Source organism: Panicum virgatum, chromosome 9K, assembly GCF_016808335.1.
Source record: "Panicum virgatum strain AP13 chromosome 9K, P.virgatum_v5, whole genome shotgun sequence".
Taxonomy (NCBI): domain Eukaryota; kingdom Viridiplantae; phylum Streptophyta; class Magnoliopsida; order Poales; family Poaceae; genus Panicum; species Panicum virgatum.
The window spans coordinates 11,355,381-11,378,995 of record NC_053144.1 but is presented as its reverse complement, the minus strand read 5'-3'; the positions used below and the strand labels follow the sequence as shown (position 1 = coordinate 11,378,995).

The 23,615-nt window shown below is 46.6% G+C and overlaps 1 protein-coding gene and 1 long non-coding RNA gene across 2 annotated transcripts; one reads left to right on the top strand and one right to left on the bottom strand.

The window, feature by feature from the left end:
- Positions 1-4,298: 4,298 nt before the first annotated feature.
- On the bottom strand, positions 4,299-5,835 carry LOC120650127 (CLAVATA3/ESR (CLE)-related protein 25-like). The gene is made up of 2 exons (XM_039927150.1): positions 5,543-5,835; positions 4,299-4,823 (listed from the first exon to the last, which is right to left on the bottom strand). Exons 1-2 carry the CDS (start codon positions 5,812-5,814, stop codon positions 4,784-4,786), a joined length of 312 nt encoding a protein of 103 aa, XP_039783084.1. The 5' UTR covers positions 5,815-5,835; the 3' UTR covers positions 4,299-4,783.
- A 146-nt stretch (positions 5,836-5,981) lies between these two features.
- Positions 5,982-6,963, top strand: LOC120650128. The gene is made up of 2 exons (XR_005665478.1): positions 5,982-6,123; positions 6,207-6,963. It is a non-coding gene; the product is annotated as an uncharacterized LOC120650128 (long non-coding RNA).
- Positions 6,964-23,615: the final 16,652 nt, after the last annotated feature.

Here is a 23,615-nt window from a genome sequence, read left to right as displayed (position 1 = left end):
GCTACTCACCTGCCGGTGCTGCTGCTTCTTGTTTGTTGTTATTTTATTTCGTAGAATCGACAGGACGTGCGAAACCTATTCACCCCCTCCCATCTATTTCTTCGTTCTTTCCCTAATTCAATAATAGTTCTTCCATACTTTACACTACACTCCTCCACGTCGTCCACCCCCTAATCCACGCTAGCTTATGGTATTTTCTTCTTCTCATCATTTGTTTCCTTCTTTCTTATTTTTTATCACCCCTCCTTATCATTTCCAATGGAATATGGATTTATTGCATCTAGTTTGTTCTTCTTGTAGCCTTAGGTACTCATTTAATCAATTCAAATATGCTTCAACTGATTTGATTAAGACAGTTAGATAAACAGTGATTGACATGAGGTTGTCCCTAGTTTTTTCAGCACTATTTATTAGTTCCGGCATGACTTTTTACTAAAATTTTAGTAAATAGAACACATATATAATTTTGTCTGCGCATGTTTTGATTGTGTGCTAAAAATAATTTACTCGCTACTATGAGGTTACAATTATTCTACTAAAATGATAATATTTCTCAATATACTGTGAGCGAGGCTACAACTTTTCTACCTTTTCCAGCATGGTGCCGTGGTGTGCAATTTTTTTTTAAAGCTTGTCCAGATTTCTTGTATCAATCTTTATGCCTATCGAAAAAATGAAATAAAAATCGTGATGCTACAACATAATCATTAAGAATCTCGTAGATTAGGCAACGCTAGTTGTTTTTTTTATTTTTTGTTTGACTCTAACACTAGTTGTTTTAAACATCCGATTGATTTCCACATAATAGCATGGTGGGCTATATTTAGTCAGATATAAAGGTATATTGGGTCGATTTTTATCGTAATGGCAGTGGCGTAATGACATGATGGGTTATATTAAGTAAGACACAGGGGTATTTTGGGTTAATTTTAATTGTAATGGCAGTGGTGGGTAATTTTAATCTCTCTTATTTTTTTGATTAACGTGGGAATTTATAGACCTTGAGAGCGAACGTAAAGACTTTATTTGTTGGCCAAATAATAAGATAATAGATAAATACACACGCTCTTGCTCCTTGATCATTCATCTGGCTGAGGTGGCATGTTTGGTTGCTGCTTTTTTTTTCGACCCACAGCTTATCCATGATTGGCTGCTGCTTTTTTTAGTGCAGTACAATGCAGACGCTCACAATATGCACGCACACTCACCCTTATGAACACATATACATAAATTCTACCCCTATGAGCACCTCCAAAGAACTGGACTGGCAGATTTGCATAATGCCGAAAAATCCGCAGAGCAACGGCAGCCCATTCCCATTCCCGACCGAGAAACAAAGCCGGCAGCCCTTTCCCAAAAACAAAGAAAGAAATAAAACAAAAACAAAGCGGCAGCCGCAGTATCACAACGTAGGACGCCGGCCCGGTTTGGCACCGCAACAGGCTATCTGTGGCCCAAAGTTAGCTGAACGTTGTTGGCCCAGTGAGCAGACGCTTCGAGCTTCGTGCACGCATAGATAAATAATTTGAACGTTATGTGTTTCAAATTTTGCGCCTGCTTGTAATAGTTGAGGATTTATGCTCCTTCGGTGAAAGGGTATGAAATTGGAACTTTCTCATTATAAAAAAAATGATGAGATAACGCCTTTAAGAGGTTGGAACTTGTAAGGTTGCCTGAAGCTCTTTTTATCTTATATTTAACTCTTGGATTGTATCTCCACTTCCATTTGTAGCATAATGAATAGTTTTTTTTTAATTTGAAGCTTTCTTGATCTTTTCTGCGGATATGAGAAGTGCCTTAGTCAATTTCATATATGATGAATGGTAGAACATGTGTTGAGAGATTTGGAACTTTCCAGGGGACGAGCCATGCAGAGCCTAGTGAGGACATGTGTCCCTGCTCAATTTTTTACTGGATTTTATGGGCTTAATTGGTTGAGTGTCAAAATGTGCCCTGCCAAAATATGGGCATACCCATAACTTTTGACATTCGTTTGATTGATTTCCAAAAAAGTTGGTATGACTCAAATTGGCAACATTCACATGGTCCACATTTTGACATTTTATACCAATTCCCTCTTCCGGTACTTGTATTTTGCATTAAACCAATTGATGGTCAAAATTTTGACCATCTCATTTTGGTACCCAATCAATTGCTATTCTTGCCCATATTTTGGCAAATAAATTTGGCATACCCATGATTTGGTAGGCCAAATTTTGGAACCCAACCAATCATGTATGTACATGTGGCATCATCGGGTTCACATACCACTTTAAGTTGTTGATTCATGGACTATCCAGACTTCAAAAACGATCTATAAGGCCTGAAATGGTTGATTTATCGAGTTTTCTTGATATCCACAACCTGTTTTCAATGAAATCTATATTCACAACGGTTAAAAGGCCCGAAAAAGGACATGCCAAGAGTTATGAAGCCCTCTCAATTTTTGGGCTACGCAAGAACATCCAGGGTGATCCCAAATCAGCTCGTGAGCACCTTCTATTTGAGCTAAAAGAATTTTGTTGACAAAATTGATGACGAAATGTTAATCTTGGTAAGCAGTCTTTAGGACAAAGATTCACCATGAATATGTACACCAATGGGCGAAATTTCATAGGATTTTGGGCCACGATCCTTCAATTGAATTTCAAGTTTGGAGATGTGCTTTTTTTTTCTTGAGTTATTTATTGTTTTTTCTAACCCCTCTCCAAATCCATAAGGTTGGTAGTGAAATATTAACCTCTTTAGGAGTTCCGTGTGAAAAATATTCGTCATGAAGTTGTAAATATGTACAGTTCGATTTCGTGATTTTAAGTGGCCGTTAGATTGAGATTCAGAATTTTCAATCTTCTCGTGAAGAAAGTGAGATTCCCCCCCCCCCCCCCCCTCTGGGACGGGAATAAAACAACTCCAAAATTTCCCAGGAAACCATGTATGCTCCGTACTCCGTACAACAACACGAGGTCATACAGTTACTAAAATTTTAAAAAAAACCGAGGTGATCGCTGCAGATGGACTGACGAAAACGATTGCACACAGGACCAAAATCCCAAACCTACAATGGTTGCAGGCCTGCATCAGCATCTTTAGCCTCATGCCCTCGTCCTCCTTGGATTCCGGTCTCCAGCCGCAGGCAAGATAGCTAATACCTAGGCCTTGTTAGTCGCCCTTAGCGACAGGCCGGGCGGTCAGTTGGCTAGTTCGGTGTGGTAGCGTCGTCCCCAACAGGTCCTAAGTTCGATTCTCATCAGAAACAAATTTCTGATTGTTGGGGTAAAAAAACTCTCTCGTTGTGCTCGCCGCGAGGATTGGCCCTTTCGGGCATGGGCCAGGGTTCGGGAGTTTTCTCTACCCGGATAAGCCGGTGTGGCTTCCTCTTAATGAAAAAACGGTGGGGCCGTTTCCTCCCCTGGTAGAGTTTTTTTTTGTTAGTCGCCTTTAAAATTTCAAAATTTTACAAGATTTTTCATCATATCAAATATTTCAACGCATGTATGAAGTATTAAATATAGCTAAATAAAATAACTAATTATACATTTTGTCTATAGTTTGCGAGACGAATCTTTTGAGCTTAATTAACCTATGACGGGATAATAATTACCAAAAATACAAATGGAATTGCTACAGTACTTTATACAAAAAAATATGCATCTAAACAGGGCCCTAATTCCCATGCAACTAACTGAAACTGATCCAGTAGTACTCATTTTCCATGTAGCAAATCAGCCAGCAGCTGACTTGTTTGCGACTCTGGCTAGCAGGGCGCCATCGATCAGTGAACAGATACATTCAGTCCCGATCAGTCGTCATCCCCTAAATGCGCGATACAAGGCCCCCGCGATCAGCACGAAATCCTCAAAATGCGCGACTCGATTGCAGCAGCGGCGTCAGCAAAAGATAAAGCAATTAAAGACGTGGGACGAGATGCTCTGTCAGCCTGTGTGCGAAAGAGGCCAAAGGCCAAAGCTAGGCCGCAACGCCGATGCCGATGCCCAGCAAAAGAGGCCGACGCCGACGCCGGAGCCACCGTGCCAAAGAGATCAAAACGTTTCTGGCTGACTGGCTCTGTGGTAGTCCGTAGCTGCCCAATGATCAGCTAGACAGCTACCGGCCGGCCTGAACTCTGGAGCTTGATCGATTTGATTGGTGACTACTGACAAGAACATGCATGCATGAGGTGATGAGGATGTGATTTGCTGCCAAACTTCTTTCAGCCCTTTCGAAGCATGTATTCGTACACACCCAGTCGTTTAAAGTGATGGTCATCGGGAACAAGGAAAAGCTAAACTGCAAAAATCTGAGCCAAGAAGGCAAGAATTCAGTCTTTGTTCATCAATGTTCGAGCGTTGTGTGAGCTTTACGTGCTCTCTGTGTGAGTGATTACTTGGAGTTGGACTAGTGCTCCTTTTAACACCGTTAACCCCCCAAAGAAGGGAAAAAAAGGAAAAAGAGAAGAACATCAAAAACCTCATCGAGGGAGGATCCAAGCAGATCACTTTGGCCAAATAAAGTGGAGATCAGCTCATCCTCCTGTGTATGGCCTTGTGATCTCGGTCTCTCCTTTCTCACCCTCTCTCTAATACATGCATACATATAAGTATGTCTTCACTTGCGTCGTCGGCATCAACCATCATGAGCACCACCACCATGGCTACCTGGAGCTCAGGCCCGCATCGCAGGCTCCGCCATGGATATGGATGGAGAACCTTCCATTCCACATCAATGTGTGCTCGTCGTTTGTTTTAGCCTTCAGAAAGAAATCTGTACCTACGTCGTCGTCACCCTACACTCTCCTCGCCGGTGTTTCTCCCCATCTGGCTCTCCTGGAAAAGCAAGCGAATCATGATGGTTAGGGCGTATGCACAAAGGCAATGGAGAGAAAATAAAACGCAGGACATGCAGGGTGAATCCTGCTGAATCAAGGTCAGTGTTCAATGGGACCCATTGCATGCATGCCAGATTCGAAAAATATAGACACTGCATGATCTGTGCTGGTGTTTTTGCATTGTTGTGCAATCATTTGTAAATCTCTCTCATGCTATCACTTGGTTGTTTCTGCTAACAACTACCCTGTTTCCTGGTCTCGACGAGCACAACTATCGAGGTATATCTCTCCATGCTTAAGTTAAGCTCTTCTTTCCGGACTAGCATCTTTGTTTGTGACGGCATTTCTATGGTCCCCCTACCTGCACTAGCTAGCTAAACCGGCGTTTTCTGACGAACTGCCAAAGAAAGTTCATCTTACAAATTGAAATGAAACATTTTTAGAAGTACAAGTGTATAACTGTATTAAAAAAAGATGCAGGTTTTAGACATGGTAACCAGTTAACCTTGTCAAGAGTTAGAACAAAAACGAGGTAACATATCACTGCCATGAATCCATGACTCTGTTCTAACCATGGTTTGGCGTGATTGTAACTTGCAGGTCATGCATTTTTTTAGTATAAGCTCTGTTCAGTGTTCAGAGATTTGCATTACAGAGCGAACAGCGCGTTCTACTATACTGTGTAAAGAACTATCAGGTGAGATAATTAAGTACTACCTGTTATGGATAGGATCAGGCCCGTTGGGCACTTTCCTCTTGCTGTCCTTGTACGGATCGTCCAAGGGAGCCTGCTGCTGCTGGTCTGAATACACCGTGGCCGCAGCGGTGGCAACCGGTGGCGTGGGCACAGCTTCAGCGGCAGCGTTCAGCGTCGTCGCGACAGCAGGGCCAGGAGCGCCGAGGCCAACAGTCCCCGCCGTCCTGATGCCGTTCGCCACCGCCGCCGACAAGAGCACGACGCAGGCGAGCATGGCCAGCCTGCCCGCCATTGCCGCTCTGCTGCTTCTGCTCTTCAGGTAAGGTGATCACTGATCACACCACCTGCTTCTACCAGCTATATATCTCTGTCTCCTGCAAGTTGTGATCACCTTGCAAGTGCTATCTCGCCATAGCGATCGAGGTCCAAATAGAGGAGATGCAAAGGTTGCCACAGAATATACGGGAGGGAATAGGGATCAAGCAAGGTTCTTGGGAGATGGGAGCAAGCAAAGCAGACGAGTAGGAGTGACAAGTGGTGAAGGGAGAGCTGGTGTGTGTGACGATCCTAGCAACCATCAGCACATGATCTTTATATATATGTATGCACATCCTGCTCTGCTCTGAACCCTGCTGAACTTTGGGGTTCGATCCAATGATGTTGATTGATGCTACATGGATGCAGATGTGTGGGAGCGGCACATTGCTGTCGAGCGGCTTTGGTTCCTTTGTTTCCCCTCCTTTGTTGGTTGGCTCAAAAAAGTACAAATCAGTAACACCCTAGGTCTAGTCGTGATCAACCTGCGAGACTGATGATCGAGCTGGGCGCCGCCCGAGGAAGCAGAAGGAAGACAGGGAAGTTCCAAAAGAGCAGTCAGTACTGCGTGCCTTGCCAGCAAGGGCAAGCGATCTAGCACCATTATTCAGAGGGAGTTTGTCTAATTGTATTTGCCTGCAGGGGCCCTACACTGCCTGGGCGAACTGATTAGCATGCCGAGTTCGAACTAGGATTAGCCATTGGTGCTGGTGGTACGAGCGAGCAGGGCATGATGGCTGCATGCGTACGGTCCCTGCGGCGTGGCGCCAATGATTTCGCTGCATATGACGGTTGCTCTGTTGTCGTCTGTTGATGCTCTGCTCACTGAGAAAGCAGCAGCGGTGACAAGACCAACAGGCAGTACTACGTCTTGTTATCGGCCGGCGATCACAGCTTGGACGGTTGTGACCTCCATCCTCGCCTTGGAAAGACCATCTAGTTTTTTTCTCTGAAAAAAAATAGTTTTGATATACTCAACTGCGCACCGAGCAATTTCTCATGCTGGTGTGGTAGCTGGTGGCCGCCACTAGTAGTTTTTGCAACTGATACTGTATGTTAGTGAATTCATTTCACCATTTGCTCAGAGAACAATAGGAGAGATGTCGACCGCTGCAGGGCTGGTTAATTGTTTCGCGGCCTCATCAAGACCTAATCTGATGAGTGATGACCACTACTCCATGCTTCCAAGTTCCAAGCCACCGGCAGGTATCAAGGTCCAGCAGAGCGGCAGCATCCTCACACATGACACTCACACCCAACCCAACAGGCCAACACACAAGGCTATAAGAGGAAGTGCACAAGTAGATACGCGGCGGCGATGATTCTTCGGGCCCTTTCACTTTTTCCCCTTTGCCCTTTGCACTGGATATCCTTGATAATGCCGGGGTCGCCAAAGAGAGAGAGACCATGCGTGTCCGCTCCGGAACAGAACCGGATTCGCCCGGGACCCTACGGCGCTCTCTCCTCCGTTCAGGCCGCCGCGCCTCCCGACCGAGACCAACCTGTACAGCGACCGCGCGCTGGGTAAAAAACACTCGAAAACCCAGGTTCCCCCAGGGACGCGTCGCTATCCCCCGGCCGGCCCGTTGGCGGCGAAACAGCAGCCGGGCGGGGCGGCGGACCCCGCCACGGAGGATCGGACGAGCTGGCCGGTCTGGCCTTCTCTTTTCCGGCTTTTGAGATGGCAGGCGGAGGATCCCCGCTAGCCGCTGCAGGGACATGACGGAGGAATGTCTGCTCCGGCGGGGCCGGGGGATCGGAGGAGGGAGGGGGGATCATCTTTTGACCGCCCGGTCCCGCCCACCTCCGGACCCTTGGACCGTGGAGCGCGGGCAAGCTCGCCAAGCCGCGAGCCACCAACGCCCAACGGGGGCGGGGAGGCGTGCGGCAATGAGTGGAGCCACGCGCTGCCGACGCGTGGAGTTGGAGAGGCCAGGGCGGGCGCGGGCGCGGGCGCGGGCGCGGTGTCCGAGTCCGACGACGCAACGCGTGGAGAGTAAGGTGAAGCGGAGGACACGAATCCCTTGCGGTAACCACACTACACTACTACTAGCGGGATCATGTTATTCTTGATAACGCTCGACGAATGTTCTAGTATACATAGTAGGAAGTTCCAATTCTGCCCTTCCAGAAAGAACACATCAGCACAGGCAGCAGCAGCCTGATCCAAACTCACCAACTCAACAGTCTTATCTATAGATCGTGAACGGTTTCCCGATAGTACCGTGTAGCCTAGAGCCCAAACCTAAGCATATGTATGTGTAAATGTATATTCAAGTATCAAAGTTATGCTTGCTAATGTGTAAATGTATATTCAAGTATAAAATTTATGCTTGCTAGATTCAGATTCAGAGTTCGTCGGATCGGATTTTCGTTGTTTGTTGGGATCGTCGTCGGCGACGGAGGTGGCCCTCTTCAACGGCAGACACACCTTTGCGACGAAGAGAGATACACAGTAATAATTCTTCAAAATATGAATAACTAGTGAGGTGACCCGCACATTTGCGCGGCTAGTATTGATATTCTAAATATATCTTACATTTTTTATTTAATTATTATTCATAAATTTAAATCTTTCTCATCGCGTGCTACTTGTTTCACTAATCAAGAGTGCTTCGCTACTACCATATATCTTTCTTTGTCAGAAGTGCACAGCTCTAATCCTGTCACGATTGCATGTCTCCTCGATCTTAGCTACTACCATTCTCTAGTAGTAGTAGTTATCTACCAGCCCTTGATGTTGCCCACTGCTCAGTTCAACTGACTCAGCTGTTTCTTTGCTAGCTTCCCTACTTTATGATCCGCTTGGTCGTTTGTTGCTACTATATTTAATTCTGTCGTCTTGCATGACGCCATGCCTCTATGGCCTTGTTTTTATTGGGAAACAATCGATTCAAGTTTCTTGCTTTTTGGAAGCCAATAAATCTCCATAGTGCAGAGCACAAGATTCCGTTCAGATTTTCAGGAACCTATGTTCATGTTCAAGTTTGGTGAGCTTACTATACCAATCATGGCATGTTCGATATTGTTCTGGTTCCTGATCTGCTTGTGGTGTTATTTTTTTTGAGCTTGTGGTATTAATTGTGAGGTGCGGTAGTGTCTTGTAGTAATGTTGGCAACAAACTTTTGGAGTAATGTCAATGACCCTCCCTCGACAAGGATAGGGATGCAGGAGGGTTGCGAAAAAGAGTTAGGTTGGACGTGCACTGACCTTGTGCTTGCATTGGGCCTGCGGACATGCACGTTCAGACATCATCATAGGCAGTAGGTGATAGACAGTCTCCAGACTCCACGGAGGATGAAGAAGCTTGCTGCATGACGCTTACTCTTGCTCTTAGCCCCTAACTCTGTGATCCTCATCGCTGGCCCAACTTTGGCCACCCTCTCATCATGATCACCGCAGGTCAGGTGGTAGTCTAATATAGCGCAAAGCCTAGAATTATTTTGTTTATTTTGACTAATAATAATATAATCGTGAAGTGCATTTGAGATTTTAGTAATATAATAAAATATACGTGTGGTAAAACATGTTAATTATTTGTTTAGCTAGTATATGCACGATATGTAGCTTGATATGCAAAACGATGGATAGATTTATATTTATAAATAAAAATATATTTTAATGGCACTGGTGGGTAATTTATAAACATGTATATGGGTATTTTAAGCTAATTTTTTTCGTAATGGCAGTGGTGAGTAATTTTAATTTTTCTTTTTTTCTTCTAATTAATGTGAGAATTTCTAGGTCTCGAGAGTGAACGTGAAGACTCTTTTTGTTGGTCAAATAATAAAATAATAGATATATATAAAGAGATCAAATGTGAGCTGGTGGGACCGAGCAGCCTAGCTAGTTTCATGTTTTGGTGTGGGTGCACGTGCAACGGTTTTGTACACGTTATCCCAGTACACCACAACACATGAAACCTTATAGTGAATATCTCGTGACAATTAATAAAAATATCATAAGGCTGCGCATACTAATCTACTAAAGCTTCAAGGTTTGAAGTAACTCTATCTGAGCCTAGAGATGGTAACGGATCATGGTACTTTTTTCTCTATATAAAAGTTCGGATCATGAACATAATGGTCTCTTTACAATCTATCTTGTCCCTTATAATTTTAATCTTAAAATTGTATAAAATTAGAATACGACCTTTAATCTATGTAGGCTAAATTTTAAGCTTTAACACCCCCGCCCCCAACATTCTCAGAGGAACCATCAACATGCAGACCCCATATAGGTTTATGATTTACTGTTTTACAAAAAATAACATCAAATTAAATGGAAACGGTTTAACAGTTACTATAAGCGTGCATAGCACACTAATCTGACTAGTTCTTTTTTATAACAGTTATATGATATAGCTTCGGCAGAAGACAATCTTTCCTGACCATGACGCTAAATAAAAGAAACACTAGGATCTAGATCTTGTATGAAAAACCTATAAATTTTTGAAGATGCATCATGTGACAAAAATATATTAATTATTTCTCGTAATGGTTAGACGAATTCTAAATGTTGGTGCGCCTTCTAAGACCCCATTTGGTAAGACTTCTAAGGCTTCGGGTGCGCCATCTAGAAGCCCTACCACACGGAGCCTTAGATGGCGCAAAATGGTTGTTCTCATCTTGTCGATTGTGCGTGAACTTGAGACCACCATTTTTTGCAAAGTTTTAAACATCGACCGCGTTACATACATTTGAATCTATACTATAAAGGATGAAAGAATTGGATACAATTCTCACAAAAATTAATCTACCCATCCCTCTCACAAAACAACTTTTGAAGGTCCACATATAAGACCATTAGATTGACAGTGCCGGGGCAGGACAAAAAAACAAAGAGCTGGAGAATGATTCCGCCAAAAGTAAAATTATTTTGTCACCACAATCTTCTTTACCCGCTCCACGTACCCACCCTCGCGATTGCATTCCCGGCTCCGATCCCTCCCGCAAATCACGCCGCACGCTCATCTCTTCCTCCATCTCCCCCATTTCTTTCCTTCTTCGAATCCCCTCTCAGCGATTTATCTCCTCGCATTCTCCATCTCCCTCGGCCTCCTTCCCTATTCGCTCGATCCACCACAAGAAGCCGCATGGATGTGATGGCGAGGGCGAGCCTGGCGAGGAGGCGGGTGACGGCCGCAGCGAGCGGCTGTAAGGATCACCGGGGTGTCCGACCCTAGAGGGGGAGGGGGTGAATAGAGTCGCTAATCACTTTCTATCCTAGGACTCAATCTATTTGCATGAGATAAACCTAACACGTCCTATAAATGCTAGTTATGACTAAGGTTTATCTATGTTACTCTCTACTTACCCCTAAAAGACTTGCAACCTATAGCCAATCCTAATCAAACTAACTAGGAAAGTAAAGGCACGCAAGATAGAGTAAATGCGGAAACGTAATACAGTAAGTAAAGAGGTAAGGGAGAGAATATGCAAACTCCCGTGAAGACACCAAGACACACGATTTAACGTGGTTCGGTTAGAACACCAAGTCCCTCCCTACGTCCACGGCCACTTGTCCAACACAAACAAGTGTGATGCCGAGTCTCTCCGCTTGATCACCATCTTGTGTTCGCCACCAAGGCTCCCGGCAAGCAAAGGCTAAGTGACCCCAAGTCACCAAGACAAGGCCACCGCCACCGTCTCTCCCGAAGAGTCACCCACGGCACCGTTGTACGGTCGAGATGGCGGACTAGAGGGGGGTGAATAGTCCTTTCTAAAACTAATTGCGCCGGCTAATCGAAACTTATGTGGAATTGAAACTATTCGCTTAGCCAAGACTTCACCCCTCTAACTATGACTCTAAGGCACCTCCAAAAAGATCATACACAAAACAAATGGAGTGCCAATCTACCAAGAGCTCTCCTAACAATTCTAATGCCAAGCCACACAAGTCTAAGCACTATTACTTCACAAACCCGGGGAGCTCCTACACAATTCTAATGAGCAAAAGCACAAAGCCAAACCTAAGCTCACTAAATGCTCAAGGACAAGGATACACAATCCAAATCCAAAAGCTCAACTTACTTAGCTACACAATCTAAGCAAGAGCAACTAATTAAGCTACACAAGCTAACTAGTTACACTATGATCTCTACTTCTAGCTACACAAGCAAGAAGATGATTAGCAAGCTACACAAGCTAACTAATCCCTAGAGAGCAACTACACAAGCACAAGATATAGATGAATGTAAATACAAGGCTTATGATTTGGAGAATGCAAACCACCGAGAAGAGTAGACAAGATTGACATGGTGATTTTTATCCCGAGGTTCACTTGGTTGCCACCAAGCTAATCCCCGTTGAGACAAGCTCCAAGGTTGCCGCCGATCCTCTTGCTAGTGGTGACTCTCAAGTCACACTCTCCCACGTGGAGTGCTCACACCGAGCTCTAGCACATGATCCGGCCGGACCACTTGTTGCTCTTCACGTCTCGCTCAACTAGAGTTGCTCTTCGCAGCTCCCGCGGGGTGAGCACAATACCCCTCACAATTTCTTCTCCGGAGCACCGCACAATCTTCTTGCTGACTTCAACGAAGCCTCTTGCCACCAAGCTGTCTAGGAGGTGGCAACCTCCAAGAGTAACAAGCACACCGGCTTGCAACACGATCACCTAGTGCCACTCGATGCAATCTCTCAAAGCAATCGCACTAGAATCACTCTCTCACTCGATCGGATGATTACTATAAGTTAGAGTGAGTAGAGGGCTCTCAAGCACTCTCACACATGGACACCAAGTACCCAAGGTGCTCAGCACCCTCAAATGGCCGGCCACACCCTCTATTTACAGAGGGAGGCCCCAAACTAGCCGTTACACTCAAATCCCATGAAAACAGAGTTTTCGTGGACTATCCGCCTCGCAGAGACCGGACCGTCCGCCATTCAAAACCAACGGCTAGAACTGCAATGATTATGTGTCAGAGTCGACCGTTAGAGCCCCGGGCGGACTGTCCGCACCCCTGGGGCGGACCGTCCGCGGTTCAAAACTTCGAACCAACCGATTTGCAAACGTCTCTGACTAAATCTGGAAGTGACCGGCGGACTGTCCGCTCCCCAGGGGCGGACCGTCCGCCATTCAAAAAGTGAGCACACACAGAAACTGCGGTGTTTCTGTCCCAGAATTTTCAGTAGGAGGCGGACCGTCCGCCCCCAAGGGCCGGACCGTCCGCAGTACAATTTGGACACCCAAGACAGAACTACCAAGTTTCTGCGCCCGTTGCAGCTTTTAAAGGCGGACCATCCGCCCCCATGGACCGGACGGTCCGCAATCTATTTTGGACCACCAACAGAGCCAAAAACGGTTCTGTTCGAGCACATCCTAGATAACGGCGGACCGTCCGCAGATCTATTTCCAGCAGAAATATACCTCGGTAAAACGGCCATAACTCTTAGCTCCAATGTCCAAATTTGGTGATCTTGGACTCTATGGAAAGATTATACAGAGGGCTACACAACCCAACTGAATATTTGATCCAAAACAAAATGGATCAAAGTAGTATTTCACTCCAAGAGCCAACCTAATCTCCGAAAAACACCGAAAAGCCTTTCTTACTTCCCCCAAGTTGATAAACATCAACTCCAACTCTTTCTCCTTTGCAAATGTGCCAACACCACCACGTGAACAACACCATGTGCATGTGTGTTAGCATTTCACAAACATTTTCAAAGGATTTTCACTTGATCTCACCACACCACTCGATCCTAGCAACATCGCAATGTTAGATCGCTCAAGTGGCACTAGATGACCGATATGCAAACAAGTATGCCCCTCTTGATAGTACGGCCATCTATCCTAAATCCGGTCATGCACTTCTCTACACAACATTTGACCGGTGAAATGAAATGCCCTACAAGTCATACCTTTGTCTTGCACATTCCAATTCATCTTCCCAAATATTGATGCCACACAAGCACCAAACTCCATCAAGCTTTTTGATCATCATCATGAGTCAACACTTGACTTGATCTTTCTTAAATGATATGATCCACTCCATATCATCACATGACCTCTTTGGTCCATCGATCTTGACCTTGCTCGCTCTTCACCGTTGCCTCGGTTTATCGGCGCCAAATCTTGCCCAAGCTTCACCGCCTCGCGGTCCCTCGCTTCAAAGCCTTGACTTGCCCTTCTCCATTGCAACCGGTCCATCAAGCCAAGCCTTGTCTTGATCTTCTCCACTTTGGTCACATAACTCCATGTCATGTCTCATATGCAATGAGCTCCTCGATCACACTATATGAGCATAGCATCAACCCTTAGCCATTTCTCCTCCATGACACATGTTGCTCATACTAGTGTCTTTGTGTGGACTAATCTCCTGTGTATCTCAACATAAACACTTATTAGTCCACCTAAGTTGTCACTCAATTACCAAAACCAAACAAGGGCATTTCAATCTCTCCCTTTTTGGTAATTGATGACAACTCTACAAAGATATGGAAATTAAGCATATTCCAAGCTAGCACTTCACACACGTGTAAAAAGCTAACTTGGTTTGGATATTATGTTTCTTATCCACCATTAAGACTAAAAATCCGACTTGGTAGTGACAACTCCCCCTACATGTGTGCTCAAGAGATTTGGTTTTAAACTCACACACATGCATAAATATGAAATTTGTGGGATTGTTATCACTACTAAGTGATGCTAAGGTATATAGGATAAACCTTTGAAGCGTGATACCAATTTGAGTTGCATCCTTGAAGTTCATTCCTTAGCATCAATGAGTAACTAAACATTCATCAAAAACACAAGATACCTCATGAGATCAACAATATTAGCAAGGCTCTTGATTCACTTGTAAAAAAAATGTCTAGCTATAATCTATGTATGCTAGTTATCAAATCATCGATCAAGTTCTATGACTAGCATACATCACACACAAGCAATGCATATATAAATTTTAAAACTTATACAAATGCAAGCAAGCACATGAATATGCACATATCAAATGCAAACAACTAAGTTCATGAGCTTGCTCTCCCTACTTGTGTGCTCCTCTTGTCCAAGAATATTGATCCTCCTCAATATTGCTCCTCTTGATCCATGTCCATGATCGCACTCTCATCTCATCTCCCCCTTTGTCATCCAAGGATAATTCATATCTTTGTTCATTTCTCTCCCCTTTTGTCATCAATGACCATAAAAAGGGCCGAGACCACATGAAATTTGCCATGTGAAGATCAATGGCTACCACTTGAAGTTGTACCTCTTGTACTTGTAGGGTTACCACTTGAATACCTCTTGTAGGCAATCATATGAAGCGCTTGTGGTTTGATACAAAGAGTTGGACTTGGGTAGATGGTTGAGTCTTGAATCTTCATTTTTGATGGACACTTTTAAGTTGACTTGGGTACATGTGGAAGCATGAAGACCACCTTAAAATGCCACATGTAGGACATTAGTAGGATTTTTGATCTTGATATTTTGTAGTGGGGCTCCTCCCCCTATGTGTAGCGAAAATCGCCTCTCATGCCATATTTCAATATAATGTTTTGGCGATTGATGACACACACAACACTTGGACTAATGTGATTGTTAAGATAACCATTCTCATGCTTTTAGGTTCAAGTGATGACAAAGAGAAGATAGGCGTAGCTAGGCCCGAAGGGACGCCCCTACGGGGGTTCCGCATTGAAGAGACAAGAATTGAAGAGACCGTGAAGAAATCCAAGTCAAAGAAATCAAGACAGAGGAAATTCTATACACCAGTTAAACCGACGCTGAAGAAATTGCATACGTCGGTGCATTGACTTGGAACAGTTCTGGAGTGTCTTACACTCACCGGTTGAACCGATGCTACGGAAGTTATATACGTCGGTGCATTGGCAGATGAAGACCGAGAAAAATACATACACCGGTTGAACCGATGATGCACCGGTCAATCTCATCGGTTCAGTTGTCCAGAGAGGTGATTTTTCATGGAACGTGAAGAAGTTACACTCACCGGTTAAACCGACGATACATCGGTTAAACCGACGATACACCGGTTGATTGCCAACGGCTAGTTTTCAAGTAGGCAGTTTACATACACCGGTTGAACCGGTGATGGCTACTGGAGGAGCGTCGGTTTAACCGGCGTTACGAGCTTTTTCTATCAGCTTTCCTCCAACGGCTAGTTTGAGGGGTTGGGCTATATATATGCCACCCCACGCCTCATTTGATGGTGCTGGAGACTAAGGAAGTATACAAGAGCCAAAGATCATCTCCAACCACCATAGAGCTTCTTTGTACATCATATAGGCTTAAGCACACTTGTGAGAGTGCTTAGTACTTGTAATAGGGCTTAGTTCTTGCGAGAGCTCCCTTGAGAGAAGTCTTGCTGCGGCAAGCAACTTGTGATCCGTCGTGTGACCCTCCGTCTTGGTGTGGACTGGCAACGACACTTTGTGCGGGGGAAGAGGAGGCCCCCTCCTTGGTGGAGAAGCTCCGTAGTGGATTTCGGCCGGGTGACCGAGAGAGACGGTGGCGGTGCACGAGACTTAGTGTCTTGTGGGCACTTGCCTTTGCTTGCGGCATCGCTTTGGTGGCGTAGTGCAAGACGTGATCGGAAGAGCCTCGGTGTCCCGTGGACGTAGGCGTTTGTGCCGAACCACGTTACATGACCGTGTCTACTCGGGAGTTTGCATCCCTCTTGCACTTATCTCTTTACTTACCGTATTACGTTTCCGCATTTACTCTATCTTGCATGCCTTTACTTTCCTAGTTAGTTTGATTAGGATTGGCTATAGGTTGCAAGTTTTTAGGGGTAAGTAGAGAGTAGCATAGATAAACCTTAGTCATAACTAGCATGTGTAGGACATGTTAGGTTTATCTTATGCAAGTAGTTTGAGCCCTAGGACAAAAAGCGATTAGCGACCCTATTCACCCCCTCCCTCTCTAGGGTCGGACACCCCGGTGATCCTTACACTATGTCAACGTGTTTGTCAATCTACTTGAATCTTGAGCTCTTCTTGATGAGGGTAGCTTTCTTGAAATGAATTGAAACTTAAAGTTGAGGATCACTTGTGGAACCACCATTGTTGCACTAAATCTACTTGAATGAATACCACTTGTATGACCATGTATATCACTTGTAGAGATACAATGATATACCTTTTGTTGAATCTAGTATCACTTGTAAAATCATGATAGACCGCTTTGTTGAATTTTACATTGATAATCAATTCTTGAACTAGATTGTTTTCATGAGCTTCTTTCTCTTTGACTTGATCTAGACTACTTGCCCAAATAATTCAACTCGGTTTGAACCAATGACAAGCTTCTTCACACCTCATTCTAAGGGTTATCTTAACAATGTTGAGTTAAACACTTGCAAGCAAAGGCTAAGTGACCCCAAGTCACCAAGACAAGGCCACCGCCACCGTCTCTCTCGAAGCGTCACCCACGGCACCATCTTCACTATCGGAGCTTCTCACCAAGAGGGGTCTCCTTCCCCGCACAAAGTGTCGTTGCCTCTCCACACCAAGTCGGAGGGTCACACGACGAGTACACAAGATGCTTGCCGCAGCAAGGCTTCTCTCAAGGGAGCTCTCGCAAGAACTAATCCCTGTTACAAGCACTAAGCACTCTCAAAAGTGTGCTTAAGCCTCTATGATGTACAATGATGCTCTATGGTGGTTTGGAGGTGTTCTTCAAGTGTAGTAGGCTTCAGCAACTCCAGCACTCTCCAGCAACCTCAAATGACCCAGCCTTGAGGGTATATATAACCCACACCCCCCAAAAGGGCCGTTGGGAAAGGCTGACAAAATTCCTTAATGCCGGTTAAACCGACGCTCCAGTTTTGTCAACACCGGTTCAACCGGTGAGAGTACTTTCCCTTCTACAAGCCGTTACAGTCTTCCAACGGTTACTTGATCAAACGACCGATGCTCTCAAAACTAACGTCGGTTTAACTGGTGAGTGCAAGTTCAGAAACCCCCCCAAAAAATGGAGCCTCTGGACAACTGCACCGACGCTCATTTTGCCTTGATCGTCGGTTAAACCAGTGCCTGTAAAACTCCTGCTGTCTCTTCGGCCTCCAAGTCCATTACACCGGTGAGTGTAAAACACCCAACGTCGGTTAATCCGGTGCCAAGTTCATTTCACCAATGAGTGCAATTTGCTCATCATCGGTTTAACCGGTGATAGCAAATTGTCTTCGTCTTGATCTTTTCGACTTGGATTTCTTCACGGTCTCTTCAATTCTTGTCCCTTGGACCGAAGAGGTTTCAGGGCGCTTCTCTGAGACCCGCAAGGGGCGGATCCCCCTCGACCCCCGTTCGCTAATCGGTTAGCGGAACCACCGTAGGGGCGGCCCTTCAAGCCTAGCTACGCCTATCTTCTCTTTGTCATCACTTGAACCTAAAAGCCTGAGAATGGTCATCTTAATAATCATATTAGTCCAAATATTGTGTTGTCTATATCAATCACCAAAATATTATATTAAAATATGGCATGAGAGGCCATTTTCGCTACAGTGGCTTGGGCGTCGCCGAAGGAAAGCGGCGTTGTGGTGGTCAGCTGCGGGCCCGACGGGTGCGTGGCGGTGACCCCCTTCTCCTTCCCTCCCCCTCGATGTGTGCCCCCCTGATCCGCAGCCCCTGCATGCCGCGACGTATGCGAGGAGTTGGAGGGTGTGTAGGCGACGTGTGCGACGACCTCGCGGAGCCAGGGCCGGCGGATCCAGCTGTTGCAGAGAAAGGGGTGGAATCGGAGGTTAGGACAGCCAATCCCCGCCCGCTCGCTGGCCTTGCCGGCGCATCGGGGATGCTCAAGGTCGGCCCCCGCAGTCGGGAAATCTATTCATCGCATATGCGATTTCCCGACGACACATCGCAGAAGCACTGTACACCTTCTTCCTCGAGCCACGGCGGCTGGTGAGGGGTTGCGAGCTAGGGGGAGGGGGTGGCCGGGGTCCGGGGGTGGTATGTGGGGGGAGCAGCCGCCGACGAGGTCGCCAGCGGCCGGGGTGGTGGCGGGCGGCGGCGATCTTTAGGTTTCGGGTTGCCGGGGTCCGGGGCGGCTCCATGGCCTCCATCTATAGAAAAGGAGGGGCCCGGGGGCGGCGTGGGCGGTTCGGCCGGCGGAGGGCGAGGCGGCGCGGGAGCACTGCCGGCCGGGCGGGGCCGGACGACCGGTGGGCGGTGGCCGGCGGCGGGGGCGATGCGGTGGACGGGCGGCGCGGCGGCGTGCTTGGTTAGGGTTGGCTGTGGTGGAGGGCGGCGGCGGAGGCGCCGGAGGCGGCGCCGGAGCCAGGGGAGGCGGGGGATGGCGGGGGAGAAGAAGACGGGGCAGGGGACGGCTTCTGCGACAGCTCCGTGCGAGCTCGCATGTGCGAGGAATAGACCCCCCCCCCTCTGCAGTCGCGCCTGTCCCTGACTTGCCCGACGGTTCCTTGGCGACACTCTTCCCAGTCACCAAACTGCCCAACCATCACTACTCCGGCCTCCCCGGCATGCCTCCGCCCTTCTCGTCGGCATCGCGGGGTGTGTGTGTGGGGCGGGGGGGCTGGGGGCACAGTCCAGCGAGGATGCGAGCGGCGCCCCCGCTACACGGCCGCCTTTCACTCTGGCATCCCAGGTCTGCAGCGTTCAAATCCACGGATTTTCCCAATTTGCATCTCATTCATCTCATGCACACCAGGTGCTTGTATTATTGTCGAAACCGTCTCTCTAGATTTTGACCAATCTTGCCTTCAAGCATTTGCTAGCATTATCTTGCGTGCCAAGTCAATGACATGATTGGTGTTCCCTACTCCACAAAATAACTCGAGAAGTATTCTTTAGCATTTTCCGCTGGAAAGGAGCGGGCGGTTAGTGATTGTTATTTGCCAGGCGAGCCGTCTCAAGCTGTTGTTGTGCGCTATGCTGCCATTGAGTCGCCATATCCAGCAGCAAAGGGGAGGTCTACCTCAAAGCTTCTAGTGTTTGCACATGGGCGGGTGGCGCTTCCTAATGCCATCCCGAATTTAAACATTGGGATGAACTTTTGGAGCGCTTCTCCTGCCATTCCTGCAGTGCAGTAGGAAGCGAGTCGTGGGTTGGCACTGGCCCGGCGTGATAGTGTTACTCAGCTGGTATGATTGGACACGTCCTGAAACTGATTATATCGTGTGCACAATTGTTATAGACTGTCTCTTGATTTGGGGGTTTTGTTAGCCTATGCAAAGTTACAGCTAATAATTGAGTCTTATTCAGACCTATTTATTTGATTAAATATTCATATTTATTCAGGTTGAACGAGAAATGAAGAGGGAGAGGCGAAAACACTCTAACAGGGAGTCTGCGAGGAGACAAAGGTCACGCAAGCAGGTAGTATAGATTTTTCAGCTCACTATTGTTAACGCGATTTGTGTCACATGGACTCTTTATTTTTGGATAGGCGGTGTATTTGAGACAAAGTTCATCTGATTTATTTTCTATTTTGCTAGAGATGTTCATTGACATGACATACAAGAGGAAAGCAAATATTATAATGTTTTAAGTTAGTATATGGTATGCACGCTGATATCAACTTTTTTGGTTTCTTTTTTATTCTCTTGTAAGACTACAATGAAGTAGAGTGGACATATATGATGTATATGTCAGCACAGGAAGAGGAAGACAGAGTAGTGAAGTGAGCCTTCATATTCTTGTGACAATGCTTCACAAGTTAGCACCTACCGTGAAATTGATGAATCTTTTTCCTCGTGACAGCTTATTTACTTTGTTCTCCCATTTTCCTTGTGCAGAATTTTAGAGAGTGGAAAATGAACTGACCAATACAGTAAGAGTTCCAGCAATACAGTCTCAATAGATGAACTTGCAGGTGCTATGTAGTTTGTATCTTTTTCTCACAACAAAATAAGTTTTTTAGTGAAACGTTACCATTTTAGTTGTGCTATCACACTGAATATAGTTCTTTCACATGCACTATAACATTGAATTATAAGAATTCTATTGTTAAATAATTTTGTATGTGTCTCTCAATAGTAAATTTGACTACTGAAGTCTTATTACTTGCATGTGGAATATGAAATGTATCTTCATTAGTGCATATTCTTTCATATTAATTAGTTATTTACATAAGGATTGCCTATTTAAAAGGTCTTAAAATAGGTTGTCTTTGTCTGTGTGCTTATTCTTAGTAAATACTACTCATTTTGTATGGATAAATGCTATTTCTCCTGTAATGCTGAATTGAAAATAACTTCATGTGTATGTCAGCTTTTTGCTTGCCCTAGGAGCTTGTGACTTGCAGCTTCTACTACTTGATTCAATAACCTTGAATAACAGATGTTTTACTGATCTCTTTATATTTATGATAGAGCCTTGACGAGGAGGAAGAGATTTGAGATGTTGGGTGAGAAAGGGCTAATGGTGGTGGCTATCATTCATAAAACTAAAGTAGAGCTTGTCGTTATGAGTGCTATATTTGTAGAAAAAAACTTTAAGGTTACTTTAATGGTAAACCATAATGGTAGCTAGGAGACTTCATACATGGGAGGACAAGTGTCAAATACTTGGTGTAAATCTGCTGAAATATAATGATTTTCTATTCCATGGATTACGTGTACCATGCAAACTCCACTTATGAAATTCCCATTCTACATTGCCATGTTGGTTCATTTATTAGTTTATATTAGATTAGATTCGATTTCTATGAAATTAACAAATATTTTTTAATTTTTAGTAGTCATTTGATACAATCCAATTATTTTTAAATAATATTTCTTTAAACACGGGCTTGTGGCACGTGCACCTCCACTAGTAACAATAAAATAATTAAATTCACACACTTCACCTTCTCATGGGCCACCATCACTCAATAGCGGGCCATCTAGGCCGTTGGTGAGCTGCTGCACTGGAGGTCGCTGGTTTGAACTTCTTCGTGCTTAAGCCCAGAAGATGGCTGACCTAACTAAACCGGCCCCGTCCCCAGCCCATGGACTAGTTGCAAATACGACCGCAACAGCAGCCCGGTACCCGACACGCCCAAAAAAACGGTTTCGCGCGCGGCCGCCTTCTGGTCGGATAGCGCGATGCGCCGCGATCCGTAGCCGATCGGACATGCAATGCACCACCACCGCCTTACTACAACAAGTACACGAATTCCAACTCCTCATCGGACTCGACCTGCATGCATCGCATCCAGTCCTCGCATTCAGACCGCCGCCATGCTAGGTCGCCCATATAAATTTGTGCTTCGCCCATAGCTTCCTTCCTCCCAAACCAATCCCCTCGGCCGCCACCCCTCCCCCTCCGTCTCCCATCCCACACCCCTGCTCGATCGTCTACTCGATCCGAGGCGATCGATCCCCTCATGGCGGCAGAAGCGCCCCGCGGAGCCGGCGGCGACGACGGCCCGCGCATGAAGCTGCTGTGCAGCCACGGCGGGCGCCTCGTCCCGCCCCGCGGCCCCGGCGGCGCGGCCCGGTACGCCGGCGGCGAGACGCGCGTCCTCGCCGTGCCGCGCGGCGCGTCCTTCCGCGAGCTGGCCGGGAGGCTCTCGGAGATGGCCGGCGGCGCGGAGGTGCGCGCGGTCCTGCACCGCCTCGCCGACGCCGACGAGGGGCTCGAGGACGTGCTCGTGTCGGTCACCTGCGACGAGGAGCTCGCGCATATGCGCGACGAGTACGACCGCCTGCGCGCCGCGCGCCCGGCCGCGCGGTTCCGGGTCTTCGTCACCACCGCGGCGCCGGCCCCCGCCGGCTCCGGTGGAGGCAGCGGCGTCCACCGCGGAAGGCCGGCGGGTCTCCCGCCCCTGGCGCCAAAGATGCGGCGCGTGCAGAGCGAGCAGGCGCAGCTGCACCGGCGCCCCGCCCACCCGGCACCGGTGCGGCGCGTCCGAAGCGCGGAGGAGATCGCGGCGCGCCTCCACGTGCACCCGTCCTTCCACCACCGCCGCCAGCAACAACAGTGCTGCTGCGGCTGCTCGTGCCACTGCCAGCGCCGCGAGCTATGCGCACCCGCGCCGGCGGCGGCGCGTCCGGCGTACGCGGCGCCCTACATGTCCAGGAAAGAAGCTGCTGCTCCGTGGATGCCCGCGGCGATGGCAACAGGGCGGATGGTCTGCGCCGATGCCGCGAGGGAGATGGCGAGGAGCACCCAGGCGGCCATGGAGAGCAACAGAAGAGCGATCTGGGAGTTCGAGTGACGCAGCGGCGCGAGTTGTCGGCGTTGGGGCTGGTGATCGTGTTGCCACCATGCCTAGGTGTACAAACTGTAAAATTATGGTATTTTTTGGTGATCGTGATGCCACCATGCCTATAGGTGTAGAAACTGTAAAATCCTGTAGCTTGCTGATGTGATGCAACGTCCTCTGTTTCTTCGTCCAAGATTTGGTTTGGATGATTTGTGTTGTTCATCTGGCAGCCACAGCAAAATTTGTTGATTGTTTTGTCTACTTTTCCCCCTTCGATAGATGATGTGATTTATGTAAATAATAGATATAAGTTTTCGATGCCTCTGGTTACAGTCGAATCGATTTCTTTCAGAAATACAGGTGCATGATTTCTTGTTGATGCCGCGGGAGTTTAGTTTTAGCCAGATTGAACTAACAGTTGGGTTTCGTCGAGCTTAATCAAACTGAATATGAGAAGAGGAAGCTATACGACAATTAGCATGCTGGGTTTCAGGCATGTTTACTGCATACACAGGTTCTAAGCAAAGCTAAGCCTGATCCGGCCCAAAAAAAGCCATGAGCTATCACGTAGCAGGATTAATTAGCTTGCCCGATGGCGGTTTTTTTATTTTTTATTTTCGTTTTTTATAAAAATATATTTTCGATTTGAAAATTTACATAAATATACC

Bases quoted from the DNA above. Each gene is read 5' to 3' on its own strand.
- LOC120650127 (XM_039927150.1), bottom strand. From the start codon at position 5,814: ATGGCGGGCAGGCTGGCCATGCTCGCCTGCGTCGTGCTCTTGTCGGCG. The intron at 4,824-5,542 runs GTAGTACTTAAT...TTGCTTTTCCAG, and splicing joins CCTGATCCTATCCATAACAG to GAGAGCCAGATGGGGAGAAA.